This window comes from Cyprinodon tularosa, unplaced genomic scaffold, assembly GCF_016077235.1.
Source record: "Cyprinodon tularosa strain WSP-4 unplaced genomic scaffold, ASM1607723v1 ctg549, whole genome shotgun sequence".
Taxonomy (NCBI): Eukaryota; Metazoa; Chordata; class Actinopteri; order Cyprinodontiformes; family Cyprinodontidae; genus Cyprinodon; species Cyprinodon tularosa.
In genome coordinates this window covers 29,337-48,498 of record NW_024039284.1, presented here as the reverse complement: position 1 = coordinate 48,498, position 19,162 = coordinate 29,337, and the positions used below count along the sequence as shown (strand labels likewise).

The 19,162-nt window shown below is 45.3% G+C and overlaps 1 protein-coding gene across 2 annotated transcripts in view; it reads left to right on the top strand.

Moving 5' to 3' along the window:
- Positions 1-18,825, top strand: part of kcnk10b (potassium channel, subfamily K, member 10b) — a 29,078-nt gene extending 10,253 nt beyond the window's left edge. For both annotated transcript variants that reach the window (XM_038304940.1, XM_038304939.1), the window contains exons 3-7: positions 9,461-9,575; positions 13,828-13,988; positions 14,160-14,352; positions 14,435-14,577; positions 17,228-18,825. In XM_038304940.1, coding sequence (XP_038160868.1) covers positions 9,461-9,575; positions 13,828-13,988; positions 14,160-14,352; positions 14,435-14,577; positions 17,228-17,866 — 1,251 coding nt within the window. In that variant the 3' untranslated portion in view covers positions 17,867-18,825. The remainder of the gene's footprint in view (positions 1-9,460; positions 9,576-13,827; positions 13,989-14,159; positions 14,353-14,434; positions 14,578-17,227) is intronic.
- Positions 18,826-19,162: the final 337 nt, after the last annotated feature.

Below are 19,162 nucleotides of genomic sequence, written 5' to 3'. Positions count from 1 at the left end.
CACATTGAAATGGAAATAACCCTTCAAATAGTTTCATGGATCTGAACTCTCGTGCAGCTAGTTAAGAAAGTTGATATGAAGTCGGTAGTGTGACAGATGGGTAGGTGAGGAGGACCTGAGGGTCCAGGGTTTGGTCTGATTCTGCAGCCGGGACGCCTACGGAGGAACAGCCTGAAGGTAAACGGTAGGGTTATGGAGGGAAGGCTGCATGGAAGCAGGGCATGAGAAACCATCGGTATGAATGAAGTGAAGGTAGGAGCAACATAGAGGCAGTCAATGACAGACTCAGAGCATTAAACCAGTAATTCCTGGGAAACTAGAGACACAGGACAGCAGGGAGCTGGGAGGAAAGCCACCAGCTGAAGGGGAGGAGCAGTGATGGCTGCAGTGTTTAAAAGCCTGAGAATGTGGATAACCTGACAATCAGTCGGTTCTACAGGAACGTTCCCATTTCTCTTACTGGGATCCAGTGTTAGCATGCTAGCTTATGGTTAGGGCTGGAAATGACATCCATCCATCATCCGCCCATCCAGACGTCCCTCTCCCCAGCCACAAACCCCTCCCTGGGCTGCCAACTTATGCTGGTGGGGGGTTTGAGTGTCCTAATGACCTTAGGAGCTATGCTGTCTGGGGGCTTTATGCCTCTAGTAGGGTCACCCAAGGCAGACAGGTCCTATAGGTGAGGGACCAGACAAAGATCAGCCTAAAGACCTCTTATGATGAATAAAACAAATGGCAAAGCCTGATGAGGAAGCGTGGGGCTCCCTTCCAATGGGCTCTCCACCTGTAGGAGGGGCCAAAGGGTTCGGGTGCATCAGGACAGGAAGGGCGGGGCGTTCTGATCAATGATGTGTGTAAGTATAAATTATTCAACAATTATTATACTAAAGACTGGATGACTTCCTGGCCAGGAAGGGGTTAAACTTGGTTGGTTTTCCAGACAGTGGAGCTTAGAGATGTTCCTGTCTGCCTCGAGCTCCCAGAGATCTCACTACAGTTTATGTTTCTGTTTCTCTTGCTTCTGATGACCTTTTGGAAACGTTCTGGACTGTCTGCATCTGCAGGGTTTTTCTGTCAGAAATGCCACATGGCTGCTTCCAAAAAGCTCCGCCCTCAAGCTGTGAATAGAACTAATGAGCCACAGGCGGCTGAAGCAGAGAGCGGTTATTGGGACGTTAATGAACCCAGGATGAGCTTCTGATGGAGAGCATCTGTGGGCAGCAGGCAGGCGGCTTTACTTTGACTAGGCCATTCTCACTGTGTGGCTGCATCACTTTTTTAGCAGCCGTGGAGCCGTAGTTCGTCCTCTGGCATGGGAGCTGGCTCGGAGCTCGTCTGCCTGGCTGTGTGTTTCCTGGACGGGGCCGCCTGTGGAGCTGGTTGACAGTTGCCTTTTGTATCTATGCTTCTTTTTCTATGTCTGCTTCTGTCTCCTTGAACCCCAGTGGGCCTCAGCAGATGGCCGCTCACACTGAGCCTGGTTCTGCTGGAGGTTTCTTCCTGTTCAAAGGGAGTTTTTCCTCTCCACTGTCGCTACAAGCATGCTTAGTGTGAGGGATTGCTGAAGAGTCAATGAGTCGATGCAATCAGCTGGTTTTCCTTAGATAGAAAACTTTTAATCAATCTGACTGGATGATCTGGTGAACTGGATCTATAAACCTGAGATGACATGATGTGAATTGGAGCTATAGAAATAAACTGAATAGAATTGGTTTCAGTCAGGTGTAGCAGCAGGTGAGCTGAGGACCAGGCACCACTTGGTGATTCGGCCAATCAGCTCAGTGTCCCTCCCTTTAACCACCACAGCAGCCTTTCCAGATGGATTATGGGTAGAATTCCAACCGGTTTATGACCGGTTACCATGGTTTATATTCACACTAAAAAAAGACGGGAAGCGTTTGACTAAAGCACTAAAAGTCTGGAAGCCACGAGGAGCCAAGTTTTGATAGCGGCCATCTTTACTGAAGAGACGGAGAAGAAAGCGGTTCTTTATTTATCTTCCTGATAAATATGAAGAAATGAGCAGCTAAGATGGAATCTTCCAGAACAGGAGCAGCTGCTTCACAGGTCCATCATCAGAAGGTCCGTCTGCTCCTCAGCAGGAAAACTGGGACCTTGTGAACCTTTCGACGCCCCCCCCTGCTGGTTGGATGAGTCACTCTCTGCCAGCAGCTCAGCTTCATGTATTGATGAGTCACTAATCTCCAAATAAACTCCTGCACTTGCTGGTTTACCTGAAGCAGCCGTGACTGATGCGGCGTGGAACGCTGCGGCCTTCGCCCAGGAATCATCAGACACGTGTTGGTTTGGGTCCGTCTGCAGGTGTTGCTGAAGTCAAACCGGTTCATGGCGGCCTATCAGATTGCAGCAGAGCGGAGGAGAGCGTGAGGCGCCATGCTGCCCTGATCACCTGCTGAGGGGATGAAAACCTGCTGCTAATGATCCTGCAGTGGAGCGAAGGAAAACTCATTAGCACAGAGCCAGTGGGGGCTCACTTTCTGTTCACACATCCTGCAGAGCAAAATATCAACACAAAACAGACAAAGAAACTCTGATGATGAGGATTTAGAAACATATGCAAGTTTTCTCTGCTGGGATTAACTTTTATTTATTCTGGTTAAAGGTATAATGGAGGATTAAAAAAAAATAAAATGCACATGGGGCGTGCTTTGGTGGCGCAGTGGTTAGTTCTAGTGTTGCACCGATACTGATACCAGTATCGGACGGGGCCCCGATACCGCCCTAAAATGGTGGTATCGGTATCGACGAGTACCAACCAATAGGACACTGATACCATTTTGAGAGCCAAAAGTTTCTTCAACTATTGTCACCCATTCCAGGTAGGCAATAAAAAGTTCTACTGGATTCACTTTGTTTTAGTCTTTTTCCTGCTTCACAAAGGAAGGCAGCAGCTTGAAGACATGATATTTTACATTATTATGGTATCGGTATCGGCCGATACTGCACAGCCAGGTATCGGGGCCAAAAAATGGCATCGGCGCAACACTAGTTAGCGCACATGACCCATGTATGCATTAGTCCTCCACGAAGCTGAGATCAGTTCAAATCTGACCTCTGGTCCTTTGCTAATGTCTCCCTCCCTCTCTGTCATTCCCCCTTTCCATCCCCTACTGTTGAAACAACGAGCCACTAGTGCTGTAAAAAAAAAAATGCACATGCACAACCCTGCATCTGCTCCTGAGAGGGAACGCCTATTAAATTTATGCAAGAGCCCATTTCTCCTCATGCACGCTCTAATAGTTGCTGTTTGCATCCCTCATGCCAGCTTAAGCCGGGCATACACTCTATTATTTGACATTCTCATGCCAATTCTGCAGTCGAGCGAGAATTTTTTCCGATCGGGCCGACTTTCAGCCTGCTGGTGCATGGTGTAGTGTACAGGGGGTAACGTGGAGCGATCAGCCTCTAACGACCACCCCCCCATCAGGAATCGTGAGGTCGGGAGAAAATCAAACATGGTTGAAATTCAGTCGGCCGTTCTGAGTTGTTGGTGAGTAAATCCTGCTGTTGAAGCAGAGCTATGAGCCGATTAACCAAAACCTGGAGCACTGCACGTGCAAACAAGGGAGTTCTTCTCCTTCGTTCAGATTGACGAGTCCGACCAGCACCATCTCACTGCGCTGAGTCTGACAGGGGGTTTCTGGACGTACAGTGCGAGCAGGTAGATCGCATCACAGCGTCGGGTCGCACAGTGTGAGAACAAACATCACGAGCTGCGGACTTTTAAACCCCGCGGTTTCATCCTACAGTTTGCTGCGTGCAACGATTGAAAATATCGTACAGTGTATGCCAGGTTTTACTTTCCAAAAGAAATTAGCACTTTTCTGCTATAATAATAATAACATTATTGATCTTACATTGGAGAAATTTACCTCTGCATTTAACCCATCTCCTTGGGGAGCAGTGGGCTGCCATTGCGCGGCACCCAGGGAGAAGTGTGGGGTTAAAGGTCTTGCTCAGGGACCCAGAGTGGCAGTCTGTGGGACTGGGGCTCAAAATCATAACCTCAGGATTCCAAGCTCTATGCCCACTAGGCCACCACTCCCACTATGTCAGACTCACCAACGGTCAGTGAAAATGGTGACAAGCACGAAGGACGGCCTTACGTAAACGTATCACCAGAATGATTGACGGTTAGGAGGACCACTGATTTAGACGATCCACCTGGAAATAAAAGATCCTCCTCCATACCTTTAAAGTATAACAAGCAGGCTGGTAGAATGAAGAACCCGTCTGACAACAGGAAGCAGACTTAAAGGTCCCAGAAAGCAACACATCATCGCCTGATAACAGAGCTTTCAGTAATTTGACCCTTTTTCAGGCCAAGTTACAGTTTTCATCACCTTCACACCGCTTACTAATGGAGTTCATTAACTGAATTAAAAAAGTAAGAATCTAAGTTCCTGTATCAGAATTAAAGCTCTATGTTATAACTAGTGCTGCACTGATAACGATACCGGTATCTAGCGGGGCCCCGATCCAGCTCTAAAATGGTGTTATCGGTATCAGCGAGTACCAACTAATAGGGCACCGATACCAATCTGAGATCCAAAAGTTTCTTCAACTATTGTCACCCATTCCAGGTAGGAATAAAAAGTTCTACTGGATTCTCTTTGTTTTAGTCTGTTTCCTGCTTCACAAAGGAAGGCAGCAGCTTGACATGAAGCCATGATGGTGATTATTTTACATCCAGGTAGTCTGCAGTTCTTCATAGACACACACACATCAATATCAAACAGATGGTATCGGCCGATTCTGCACAGCCAGGTATCGGGGCCAAAAAATGGCATCTTTGCAACGCTAGTTATGACAAATAAAACGTGTATTTCTTTCTTTTTCATGAAATAATTATAGAAGCACTTTTTGTTATTTTTACTTAATAGTTTAGGGCCAGTGGATGTTTCTCGTTATTACATTGACCTTAAAGGAAAAGTCGGATCAGCCAGAAATAACCAATGGATCGTTATTTATACCTTAACCAATAATTTCACTGTGATTTTATGAATTTAACCTTAATCAGTAAAAAAATAAAAGCAATTTTCGTTGCGATCACTGACTCTTGGAGCGGCCATTTTTGCCCAAATATAGTAGCCCCTCCCTCCTGCCATCTTCCAGCAGTGACGTCACGGTGCGGTAAGCCTAGCGCCATTCTCCCCGCTTTCCAAGCTAAATCAATGGGAACTACTAGACACATCTGCAATCAACAACAATTATTGAAGATTTCCAGAGGACTTCACCATTGAAATTCACCAGAGCTATAGTGAAACTGACAATGCCCACGTGCATGGCAGCTGGATGCTGGAATACATCGGGTAAAAGTGAAAAAAAGAGTTATTCCACCTTTCTGATTCCTGATCCTCCACGGACGGGTTGGTCGTTGGATCGCCAACTTGAAGAGGGAGGATTTGCCATCGAACTTCTGGCCAGAGAAAAAACCCGTAATATGTAGCCAACATTTGGAAGAAGAATGTTTTCAAGATGACTTGGATAATAGCGCGTTGTGACAAACACCAGATACAGCACTGGGACTTGATCAACAGCCGATACTGCACCGTGACGTCACTAACCAGTAGGTGGCAGTAGTGTTCTTTGACAAACATGGATGCCTCCAGTAAAGCACATTCACATGAAAATTACTCTGAATTAAAAACACTGATCATTTATTGAACAGGATGGAATCATTTCAGATTTAAAGAACTTTCAGAAGTTTGAATTCTATTATGCCCAAACTTTTCCTTTGACTTTTTAATTAATTTAACTGTTTTTTAGTTAATTTAACTGTTGAAAACTAATTTTAACGGTGATAAATCTGTCCTGTTTTTGTTAAAAGCAATGAAATGTTTTATAGATAAAACAGGGAATGAGGAAAACTGCCCTTGTCTTTGTTTCGTTGCTAAAACCACGGGAACGTTAGGAAGACGCTCAGCAGGCTGGTTGAGCTCCTGTCCTCGTGGCTTGAAATTTTCAAAGTGATTTCAATAAGCGTCCTTTAAAGGGTTAACTTCCTGTGGATGTTTTACAGTATATCAACAAATGAAAAGTCAGCAGCTGTTTTTAAATAAATAAATAAATAAAAATAAAGAAAACCATCAAATGAAAGCTGCTGTCAGAGTTACTTCCTCTATGAAGGGATAAATGAAGCTTCTTTGCAGAGCAGAAGGTCTGAACCATCAAAAGGACCCAGAGGATAAAACTATTTTAAAATGTTTTGTAACTAAAATTAATAATAATGATATCGGCTCAAGAAATGTTTCTCTGCATCTGTGCCGTTTCTTTCTGCTAACAGTTTTCTTTTTAACCACAAATTTTTCCTTTTTTAATTGGAGGAGATTTTTTCTGTCTCTAATAAACAGTTTTTCCTTCCTGAGTTGATCCACTAAAACCTTTAGATTGTTGCACCTGCAGGTTTTAATTAAAAATATCCCCAATGTTCAACAGGAAGCTTTTTAATAGCTGCTCATCGATTATCAGTTTTATTTATAAAGCGATTTAACATAAAATCAAAGCTGAAAAAAAGATGAACATCAAAGATGATAAAAGACTGAAAAGAACAGAAAACAGTATAAAAGGTTAATAAAGCTAAGAATACGACAATAACGTGCTTAAAATAAAAACGATCGAAGATGACTGAGCAATAACATAAATGGAATTAATAATAAAAAAAGGGTAAAAATAAAATAAATCATAAAAACCCTTTTTGTTTCTGTTCTAATGGACGTTATGGGGCAGAAATAGAATCATTAAATATTCAGACTCATTGGGCGGCCATGTCTTTCTATCCTCCACTCTAAAATTAGCTTCTGTTTGGTTCAATTTTAAACCATGATTTATGATCAAAAAACTAAATGTTGTTAGCGGAAGCTGAGGCAACCGAATGAGCAATGGTGAGTAATCGTGCTCCTACTGCTCAGAAATATGTGTCAGTGGATTAAATGCATATTTCATTAAATGGACTCACAGCTGAAGCCTGAGTGAACCGAGGGTTAACCTTAATGGAGCGGCTAAATGCTAAATGCTGCTAAAATCCTAAAGAAAAACAATCACAACACAAAGGAATGAGAAATGTTTTTACAATTGCTTTAAACAATAATTAATTTGACATATATATTTATATATTTTTTATTCTGTAATGTTAAATTTCTGGTAATATTAGCAAACGAACTCTGATTGTCCTACAGTTACTTTTCTCTGACAATCTGCTTGTCGCCCATTGAACGAGCCGAGATGTGAATCTGTAAACTGAAGGTCGGGTTACCAACTCCCTGAAAAAAAGGGTCGCCTGCTGTCCGTTCCAGCTGACCGATTGCCTTCACCCCTCCTGGCGATTTTCTTTAGCCCCTATTTGTGTGTGAAATTATTATTTTTTTTATTTGACTCAAATCTGCATTGAATTAGATGCATATTTGTGAGCGACATGAACACATGGAAAACAAATTATTATCCAGCAATTCACTTTAATCCAAAATAACAAACTTTGCTGAATAAAATAAGTATCTTAAACATAAGCCTGTCCTGCTTAACTTCAAACTATAAAAATGAATATAGAACAATAAATAAATAGTGCACATTTTTGGTGCAACAGCAAACTTTGGCAAACTCTAACATATTTCTGCATTAAATGCAATGACAGCAGGCTACAGTTGGAAACATAATGTGGCGACAGCCGACTTTTTCCACTTGTCTTTCCTCTGAGCTCCTGCAGCAGTGAGGAGTTTTCTGCCCCAAAAAGCAGCATCAGTATTTAAATTCCTCCATTCGTCCCCCATAATGCTCTGCTGCCTACCGCTATCTTCTCCGTGAGCAACACTTGGCTCAACCAATGGGATGAGGGGATTCTGGACCGTTACATACATGCTGTCAGCTCATTGGTCACAATGCAGGACAGGGAGGGGAACAAGTTTACCGTAAGTTTTGTATCAGACGTGCCGTTGTTCTTCATTTTCCATTAGCTTTTTACTGATTATTTTTTTACTCTCACAGTAACATGGGAAAAAGTTTGTTTCGTTTTCAATAAATACGGAACGATTCCGTTTTTCAAGGTTTGTAATCCTATCAACAACAGGCCGTGCTAACAAGCTACCTGAGCTACGTGGCACCAGATAAAGAGGGGTCATCATTGGCTAATGTGCTTTAATATGGATGTGTGAGGGAGTGGGAGTGGGAGTGGACATGTGAATCTAAGCTAGCTAGAACCAGGTGTCTTTTCCAGATCGTACATAAAAAAAAATAAATCTCTACAAGATTAAATTTATCAAAACTGTCAAATCCCGGACATTGCCAGGGACAGCTTTATCTGAAGACAGGTGGTCCAAAACGGGGACTGTCCCCTGATATCAGGGACATCGGGTCACCATAAGCTAGCTAGTGAATGAAGCAGAGTGGGTAAACATGACGGTAGGACATCACGTGTTTATGGTGGATATGCGAACCTGAAAAAAGAACCATGGAAAAATGCTAGCTAAAACTGGAATTACTGGAATTTCGTTAAGCTAAGTTATGGAGTTATATCAGGAAATCAAATGTTTTTCACTTTAAAATCTGTGTGTTGATTTTGTATCCATTTAAAACCAACCGACAATCCGATGTGTGAAATCAGTTCGACTTTTTTTCATATGGGCTTCTTTTTAAAAGGGAAAAGCCCACAGCACTGTGCTCTCCACACAGACGGATTTTGGTTGTCCTCCTGTATTGTCTCCTGAAAGTCTAACGAATCCGAAGTTTGTCAAGGCTCAGAACAGAAGACCCAGGATTTAAGGCAGGACAGACAGTGGGATTATTCAAAAAGAGGAACAGGGAACTCTGCAGGAGAGAAGCAGAGGTTAGTGACCACGATGTGTCCCAAATGCTGCAGCGCCGGAGAACAAGCAGTAGTCCGAAGCCAGGTCAGGCAAACAGATCAGAACAGGAAGAGGCAGGCTCAGAGGTCCAGGAGTCCAAAGACAGGTCAGGCAAACTGTTTGGATGGGAACAGGCAGGCTCAGTGGTTGAGAGGCAGAACAGGTCAGGATCAGAAAATCACCAAGGAACTCTTAAAACGCTCACCACTGGAGAATCTGGCCCTGATGACTGGAAGCAAGGACCTTAAAGAGAAGCAGGTGGATCAGATGAGCGGTGATGAGAAACCAGGCAGAACTGGACAGGTGAATAAAATGAGTAATCAAACCAGTCATCAGCGCCAAGATCATGACAAAGTTGTCTGCTAGCAAACTAAAAAGATTTTTCTGTTGATAGCATTGGACTGATGGAGAAAAATGGCAGACATGCGATTCCTCCCCAGTTATGATGTCTTAATGTGAACCTTTGGCACCTGGGTAAACATAAACCATTAGTTAAAGAAATACTGGTTCATGCTGGTTTTCCTGGATACAGCTGCTGACCCTGATTCTTCCTGCTGGGATTTCATCAGTCCTGTTTCTTTGTCTTCTGTTGTTCTCTGCAGCACGCCATAGACGCCGTGAGCGCAGGAGTCCGGCCGATCGGAGAAACCAACAACTCCAGCTACTGGGACACGGGCAGTGCCTTCTTCTTTGCTGGGACAGTCATCACCACCATAGGTGAGAGCCGCTGATGCTGCTCGGCTCTGATTCATGGCATTAATACGTCTGGATGCTCAACTGCTTATCCACTGGGATTTATTATGAATAAACCAATTATGACCTTTTATGGATTAATTTTATTTCTATTTAATGTTCTGATTGAACCCATTTCTCTGTTTTCTAACCTTGAATCGATTTCCTAAAAGCTAACGGTTTTATTCTCAGGTAAGTTTTACTATTTGCTGTCTTCATCGCTGTTGGAGCTTACGGCTCGTGAAGCTCAGCTCTGAGATCTGCTGACATAAACATGTTTCGCGCTTCCAGGCTCGGCTGCTTACACTGCGACAACATGGCGGCCCGTTGATCCTTCAGAGGTCGTTTAAAATCGTACAGTCATGTCAGAAACTCGGGGTGCTCAAAAAAGTATTTTTATTTCTTTGAACGTTTCTTACAGGAATATTTTCTGATCGACCAACAGAAAGTTCAGTTAGGATTTAAAAGGACTTTGGTTTCCTTAAAACAGCGGCTTCCAATCTCTTCTTAATCATTTAAAACAAACAACCTCAGCTGCAGTAAATAAATTACAGAGCCCATTCCCCCCGTCCTGCTCTCCCTCCGCTGGCTGGCGTCGGGGCTCACCAGTGCACTGGTGGAGCTCGGGGTCTGGGGGTGGATGCCCGGGGGACTGCTGGCTCATTCCTGGCGGCCTCTCCGCTGGCCCCGGCCGGCCGGGGCTTTGCTGGGGCTCCTGTCTGGGGATTGGGTGCCCTTGGGGCCTGGGACTGGATCCGCTTCGGGGTGGGGCTGGCTGTTGTTCGGGGATTTTCTTGGCTCCTGTTTTGGGCTCCGGTTTTTCCGCTCGCATATTTATTTTAATTGTAATTATTAATTTATTAATTTATTTACCTATTTATTTATTTATTTTTTTTTCTTATTTATGTTTTTTTTTTTCTCTTCCTCGGTGGGGGGGAGTGGTTGCAGGCGGGTCGGTGAATGGTGTCCACTGTCGCATTGTGGGGGCTCCTTTTTTTTTATTTTTTTTTTTGGGGGGGTTTGGCATGTCTGTTTTCTCGGGGGGCGGGCGGGCCTGCTGGGTGGGGGTCCTGCTGGCGGCGCGCCGCTGGTGTGTGGGGGTCCGGGCGGCTCCGGCGGGGGTGGTGTTGGGGCCGGTGTGGGCGGGCTGGCTGCGCTGGCTGGGTATTCGGGTGGGTTTTCCCTCCTGGAGGCATGGCGGAGCTGCTCTGTTCCCGCTGATCGCGGCGGGTGGGGCTGCGGGGCGGGTGGGGGTCTTGCTGCGGGGCGGGTGGGGGTCTTGGAGTGGCTATGGCCGGCGCGTGTTGGGGGGCCGGGGCGGCGGAGCTGCTCTAGCCGCGTGTCAGGGCATGGTGCGGGCGGCGGGGGGGAGGCGGCGGACGTGGCTGTGCTGCTTTGGCTTCGTCCGGTGGGGGGGCGGCATGGTTCGCTCCGCTCTGGCTTTGTGCTGCCCCTCGGGCTGCTGGGGGGGGTGGTTGTGCCGGCTGCGGTCTGCTCTTCTTGCGGTTTTGCGCCGGGCGGCTTTTCTGCTCTCGGGCTGATTCTGTGCGCGGTGTGTTTCGTTGCGCGCTGTTGGCATCGGTCTTGGTGGGGTCGGGCTGCGCTTTTGGCCGGGGGGGCGTTTTGGGGGGGTCCCGCGGCGCTCGCGGCCGGTTCGCGGCGGATGCGCGTGGGCCCCAGCCGTGGGCGGGGCCGCCTGAGTGTTTTTCCTGGGTGGTGCGGTCGCGGTGAGTGTTGCGGCCGGTCGCCGGGGCTTGGTGCCGGGGGGCGGGGCGTGTTTCGGTGCTCTGTGGGGCTGGGGCGTTTCGGTCGGTGCCGTGGGGGGGCTGGTGTTCGGTGCCCAGCCCTACTTCGGGGCGGCCGGCTGTCGGCGGGGCCCGCGGACTCGGCCCCGCGGCTGCCCGGGGCGCCGGCATGGCGGTGGCTGGGGGGCTTCTTCGTGGCTGTCTCTCCTCCTCCCTTGGTGGGGGTCTGATTTCCGGGGCTGGCCCCTCCTTGGTGCCTTCGCTCTTGGGGTCCCTTTGGGCGCCTGGGGCTTTGGGTCTCCCAGCGCTGGACTCAGTGCTCTGGGGGGGGGCGCCTCTCCGGCTCTCCACAACCACTATTGAGCATTTTTCCTATGGTTAAAACTTTACATGCACAAGTTCACCCTCACAATCAACTACAGGTGCTATGCTTCAGGTACTCAGAGATTCACTTCCAAACAGAAACCCCACATTCATATCTTCAGGTAACACAGAGTACATGTCAGACTTAATAATATTACTTTAGTGATAGTTTCAAGGTGTTTGCTTTATAGTATATCTCGTACCACGTCTTTTGGTTGTGCTGTTTTTTTTTCATCTCGTTGCAGGTGATGAAGCAGACTGAAAATGTTTTGTCATTGTCTCCTTCCTATCTCCTCTTTCTTTCATCTTTTGTCCTTTTTTTTTTTTTTTTTTTCTTCTTCTTCTTCTGTTTTTCTGCCCTACTTACATTGCAGTGTCCATATAAACTGTAAAACTCCCTGCATAATTATAATAAAGCAATTTATATGCATGAAACAAGTGGAGCAGTATGGCAATTGCCATACTGCTCCACTTGTGAAAGGAAAATCTGTTGGGCTCCTTTTGGCATCAAGACAATTATTCTTATCGCCACATTGCCAGACAGGACACTCTAAAAAAAAAAAAAAAAAAAAATTATAAATAAATAAATTACAGTAACCTTTAATTCTGAAAAATACTACCTTTAAAGTCATTGTATTTACTGTGTAAAAGAATTCAGCTTTTTAATCAATGTTGTTCATAAAGCTACCCCTAAATGGGTTATTTATTCCAATACCTTCTAGCTTTCGCCCCCCAGGGGGTGCTCCCCTAAAAAGCTGTGAGGATCTTTTCCCTCTGCAGGAATATGAAAATTTTCTTCCTTTGGTGTTTCATTTTGCTGGTGAAGATCATGTAATTCAGGCCTTAGTCATTCCAACAAAGCTAAGCCAGTTAAAAAAACAAACCACTAGACTTTGTCTCCAAGTCTGAACTCTATAAAAGCTGGAACTCAACGCTGATCCAGACACTTTGTATTGAAAAAGCTTCCTGGATGGGAAGCGAAATGTCTTCAGAATTGGAAACAAAGTCCAGTGGATTGTTTTTTAATTTAGATGCGTCTTTGACCGTCACTCCAGAGTAAAGCCCAGGAAGAAAAGCTACTCTAAACTGTTTAAAAGTTTTATCTCTGGGTGCCATTTCAGAAGTTTCCATTTAAAAGCCTGTTCTTTGCTTGAAACGGTAATAGAACCAAACTCACTGCAAACAGGAGCAAACAACGGACCTAAATCAGAGCCGTACCGGTAGCACACCTCGGTGTTATGATACGTTCCCACCGCTAGCGCTTTGAGCAGCAGAAGCAGGCGCTTTACATGCAGAGTCTATGGGTGACTCGCATCAAGGGGTCCTGAAGCGTCTAGAGCAGCAGAAACAGCCGCCAGTAGTAGCCATTCAAAATATTCCCACTTTCCTTGGTTGGTCCTTGGCTGGCGGGCTGCCATTCGACTGGTGTTTGACTAGGAAGGGCCATTTTGAATGGCTGCTACTGTATAAAACTACTGTAAAGAACTTTGTGAAGCATTGGTCTGTCAAATAAAGTCTCTGCAGAGAAACGCTGCCGTTTGTGATTCACATGTAAAGAAACGTTGAAGAGAAGTTTTTATGTTATGTCCTGATTCTACGACTCAACCAAAACTGAACCAAGACTTGATTCAGTATCGATACCAGAAATCGACCTGAAACGATGGTAGAAAACCTCTGAAATCAGCGCGCTGATGGAAACGATTCGACTCTGTAAGATAAGTTAGGAGTTCTCATTGCTGTTGTTGGAAAATTTCATAAATGTTGGAGTAATATTACTTTATTCCTGGGAATATCGGGATCATCCTAAAACCCCCGACCTGTGACCTGCAGTGATTCTCCTGTTGGTGTCGGTGACAAAGACACCAGGCTGAACTTTCCGCAGGCCGTCTGGGTTCTTCACCTCATTCCATGGTGTTTGTTACAGTAGATTCATTATTAATGCAATTTCCTTGAAGGGGAACCTAATTACCGTCTGCTGGAGCTTTTCTAGGCACTGAGAGGCATTACATAAGGCCATCAATTGATTCTGTTGCATAAGAGAAGCTTGATTGACCTTTCTTTCTCGTCTTCCTCACCTTGCCGTCCTCTGGATCCGTTTTAATTCTGACATGTTCTTCCTGGTTCCACAGGTTATGGAAACATCGCCCCCAGCACGGAGGGAGGGAAGATCTTTTGCATTCTCTATGCCATCTTTGGCATCCCTCTCTTTGGCTTCTTGCTGGCGGGGGTGGGAGACCAGCTGGGGACCATCTTTGTGAAAAGCATCTTACGGGTTGAGAAGATATTCAGGGTGAGTAACGTCCTCCATTATTGATGTTTGGAGTTGTAGAGCTATAGGAGTAGAAAAGCATCTGTTTAATGCCATCCAGGCTATGTTTCTGTTTCATCTTGTCTTTTTTAAGGATATCCACATTTTTTTCTGTCATTTCTTAATCAAATGTCCACCTTTAAATTATCTCAGCAAAAACACAAACAGATCAGCCAGACCAAGATAAGAGTGACGTCCGCCATTTTGTTTATCCTCGCCGGCTGCATCGTCTTCGTCACCATCCCCGCCGTGATCTTCAAACACATCGAGGGTTGGACCACCTTGGAGGCCATCTACTTTGTGGTGATCACGCTCACCACCGTGGGGATCGGAGACTACGTAGCAGGTCGTCCCGCACGGCGGCGGCTTCCCGCTGATCATCGGATTCGCCTCCGCTGACCCCTGCCATGTTTCTGCTCCCCCTACAGGCGGAAACCGGACCATCGAATATATGACCTGGTACAAGCCTCTGGTGTGGTTCTGGATCCTGGTGGGGTTGGCTTACTTCGCCGCTGTCCTCAGCATGATCGGGGACTGGCTGAGGGTGCTCTCCAAAAAGACCAAGGAGGAGGTGAGCTTTCATCCCGCTTGGCTTCTCTGTGTGATCATGTGGCGTGTAAAGGTGCGTTCACAAACCCAACGGAGCGGCTCGTCCACGGGCCGACGTGTACAGAGGCGAGGGAGCCAACTGGCGGCTGACGACCTGAAAGATACGGTGGCTGAACGGGAAAAACTTCGTATAAATACAAAATTTACAGCAAATTCTAAATTTCCTGTAAACACAAAAAGTTACGTATTATGTTGTTTTCAAATACAAGAATAAATTCATAATATCATGAAAAAAACTTTGAAACATCAGAATAAATTCATAATATTACGAGAATAAAGTTGCAACATTATATTAAGACTTTATGCTGATATTATTCTGTTATGATCTTCTTCTTGTATTTAAAAAAATATAAATCTGTTGCCTGATCCTAATTCTCCGTCGTATTACTTAATTCCAAGTAATGCAATAAACCAGATAAATTGAAGCAGAGAAATCTGTGGTACTGAATGTACTGAAGTAAACGTGTGATTAGCAGCATCTGAAAATACTGCCTAAAGGGAAGTTTTACTTCATATCAGATAATAAGTTTCCACCTGGAACAGCTGTCAGGTGGTATTTCCTCACTGAGCGTAGAAGAACCCGGGTGCCCACTGAGGGCCTGGGAACCATATGCGCTGCGCAGGTAAAACACAGAGGAAGGTCAGTGTGAGGGTGAATTAAGACAACAGCAAACCTCTATAACCACGCTCCGCCATCTTTACATCAGGAGCCGTTCAGATTCAGATTAATCTAATTAACAGATAAAATAGAGATAAAATATATATCACACTCAATTCTATTCTATTCAGTTTATTTCTATAGCTCCAATTCCCATCATGTCATCTCAGGTCACTTTCCAGTTCACCAGATCATCCAGTCAGATTGATTCAAAGTTTTCTATCTAAGGAAAACCAGCTGATTGCATCGACTCATTGACTCTTCAGCAATCCCTCACACTAAGCATGCTTGTAGCGACAGTGGAGAGGAAAATCTCCCTTTGAACAGGAAGAAACCTCCAGCAGAACCAGGCTCATCACCAGAGATGCTGATTATTTACTAACTAAATCATCCTTCTGTCTTTGTGCAGGAAGTCTTAGTGTCTCCATTTAGTTTCAGCCATTAAGGCCAGAAACATTTTGAACAAAAGATCATTTAAAATGCAGATTGTTGCTAGCTTAACTTGGCTGTAAATATTTAGCTCTAACTGACCAATCAGAGGACAGAAAATACTGAATAAGGGGCGGGCCTTCTAGCTGAATCTGAAATCTGATTGGCTGAATAAAACGTTCCTCACTAATATTGTTAAGGTTACATCAGCAGCGCTGCTGATTCAGAAAGTTCTGGGCAGATTGGATTGACATAGCAACACCCAGAGGCTGAAATCTGATTGGACAGAAAATATAACAACCAGATAAATGTAATGGAAGCAACACAGCCAATAGAAATACTACAAAATGAAGAGAACAGATTATTAGGAACAAATTAATACAGTTGTAAAGAAGAAAATTAAAGTATAGGTTATGAATGTAGGTCAGTGTTTCTGATAGTTTTAGGCTTTGAAGGCCCTGACTGCCACTGTATCTGCACTTGTTACATGTTTGAATACTTTTGGTTGTTTCTGTTTCTGCATATGTTGATATTAAAGGAATAGTACACCCAAAACATGATTAGCCTTCATTTTCTACTCACCCCCATGCTGAACAACACTCTGGAGTACTTTTTTGATATCTCAAATGCATCTGGAGATCTGGGAGGCTTCTTACTGTCTGCTGACATTCAAATAATGGAGGTCTATGGCGCCCGAGGCAGAAAGGTCCATAAAAGTCCACAAAAAACGTGTCAATATTCCTCCATACTGCTCGTCCAATGTATTCCAAGTGTCCTGAGTGGGTAGCGTCCAGAATTTACTCGAAACGAAGTCATTTAGAATGTTTTTAGAGCATAAACAGTAGTGTATAGGATTTCCTGAAAGCGCGTTCACGAGTCTACGGAAACCGCGGCAGACCAAACCAGATGAAAGTGCGCATTCAGCTCGGCAGAGAACTCATGCTCTTCCTCAACACTGAAGTCCTCAGACATTTTTCTTTCGTTGTTTCTTTCTTTGCACAGGTAAACAGCACATTTCTTCTTCTACGCTTGCATTATCGGCAGAGCAGACGCTGAATGCGCACTTTCATCTGGTTTGGTCTGCCGCGGTTTCCGTAGCGTCTTGAACGCGCTTTCAGGAAATCCTATACACTACTGTTTATGCTCTAAAAACATTCTAAATGACTTCGTTTCGAGTAAATTCTGGATGCTACCCACTCAGGACACTTGGAATACATTGGACGAGCAGTATGGAGGAATATTGACACGTTTTTTGTGGACTTTTATGGACCTTTCTGCCTCGGGCGCCATAGACCTCCATTATTTGAATGTCAGCAGACAGCAAGAAGCCTCCCAGATCTCCAGATGCATTTGAGATATCAAAAAAGTACTCCAGAGTGTTGTTCAGCATGGGGGTGAGTAGAAAATGAAGGCTGATCATGTTTTGGGTGTACTATTCCTTTAACCCCTTTGCATCCATCGTTGCAAACCGACGTCCTTCCTAGTGTCTTCTACGATGCTAAGTCCTCTGATCCCCTTATTTTAGGTGGGAGAGTTCAAGGCTCACGCCGCGGAGTGGAAGGCAAACGTCAGAGCCGAGTTCCGGGAAACCAGGAGGCGTCTGAGTGTGGAGATCCACGACAAACTGCAGCGGGCCGCCACCATCCGCAGCATGGAGCGTCGTCAGCTGGGCCTGGAGCAGCGGGCTCAGTCGCTCGACGTTCTGTCCCCAGAGAAGCGGGCCATGTTTGCCAATCTGGACGCAGGACGTTTCAAAACCTCTTCCCAAGAGAACATCGACGGCAAACTGAACAACCTGAGGCTGAAGGGGGCGTGCGAGGCGTACGAGCAGCAGAGCAGCGAGCAAGCCCCGCAGACGGCATCTTCCTCAGAGGAGAACCTCTTCAACGTGCGGTTCGGGTCGCTCACCAAGCTGGCCAGGCGCAATAAGAGCCGCGACCTGTGCAGGAACATCCCAGGAGATTCCTGGCGTACCAGCATGGCCATCAACATGCCGACACAAGGAGAGGAGAGAACGGGGGAGGAAGACGGGGAGCCGGACGAAGAGAGCCGAGAAAAGAAGGAGGAAAACACCAGCCTGACTAACCTGTCGCAGTTCGCAGCAGAGCGCAGCAAACTGAACGGGTTCTCGCCAACACAGGCCAAGGACCGAGGGAACGATTAGACACCAAAGGCTGCAGATACAGACTGGAGAGAATGAAACTCAGACTGAGTCACAGAGCGAGTCCTCTGAGAAACGTGCCTTTTCTGTTTCCTATGCTTCGACTGGAACCCGTGCCGTCATATTCAGTCATCGTGCCAAAACGGAACGGAGCGACAGGAGAGCCTGTTGCTGGTTTACCTCATTTCCCTGTCTGTTGCTGTAAAACGGTCGACCTGTGGCGTGTAGTGGAGCTGCCGCGTCGTCCGGACCTCCATCTCTCATTTCATTTACCTGTCACGTCACGGACTGCAGAGACTCCGTGGATCATTCTGTCATCATCTCATTCTGCGTTGGCTGTCGATGTCCCAGCGGCCGGCTGTAAAGACCTCAGCGTTACTGACCGCAGTCTGGAAGGTTCGCAGGACCCATAAACAATGCTACTAGCTACTTAGAGAACATGTGCAATTATTCCTACATTATATGTGGCTTTGCATATGTAGCTGACAGTAAAAAAAACTGCTAAATACGAAGATCTGTCAAAAGACTATTAATAAAAACAAAGTATACACAATGCATGGCGATTAAAAGACAACCATAGCAGCTAGCTGGAATAACCTAACGAGTTACAGCTGTTTTAATGTCTCCTTTTTGTGAAAAAAAAGAGAAAATGTTTGGCTTTCACTCCTAGTTCTGCTCATTCACTCTGAAACTAATGTGTTCTTGTAACGTCTGATTGTGAATCAACGCTAGCATCCAAACAGCTCTGGCACCCCAGCATTTTCAGCAACGTTCACCCTTCGCTGTTTTCTACACCTTTTTCAATCTGCCTTTTATTTAGATCCAGATTTTCCAGCTGGACTCTGTTCATGAATGTGATGCTGTTGATTTTTTACTCACATGCACGTTTGCATCTGTCTGTTCAGCCATTATGCACCTTTGTTTTCTGTATTTTCCATTAAACTCTAACATGGATAAAATCAGTCACAATCTTCAATGTTTTATTTTTAAAAAGGGTTTTTAATAAAAAAGAAAAGGCTATTTTTGTTGTTTAAATTTTTATTCCTACCCAAATATTTTTAACATTTCTTTCACTTTAAGTCAGGCGTACACTGTGCCCTATTTTCAATCCTAGCACGCAGCTAAGCTCAAACTCTACCAACAAAATATCACAGCTCACCATGTTTGTTCTCACACTGTGCGACCCGACGCTCTGATGCGATCTACCTGCTCACCTTGTACGTCCAAAAACCAGGTGGGACTCAGGTGAGAGATGCCGGTCAGACTTGTTAATCTGGAAGGAGAAGAAGAAGAACTCTC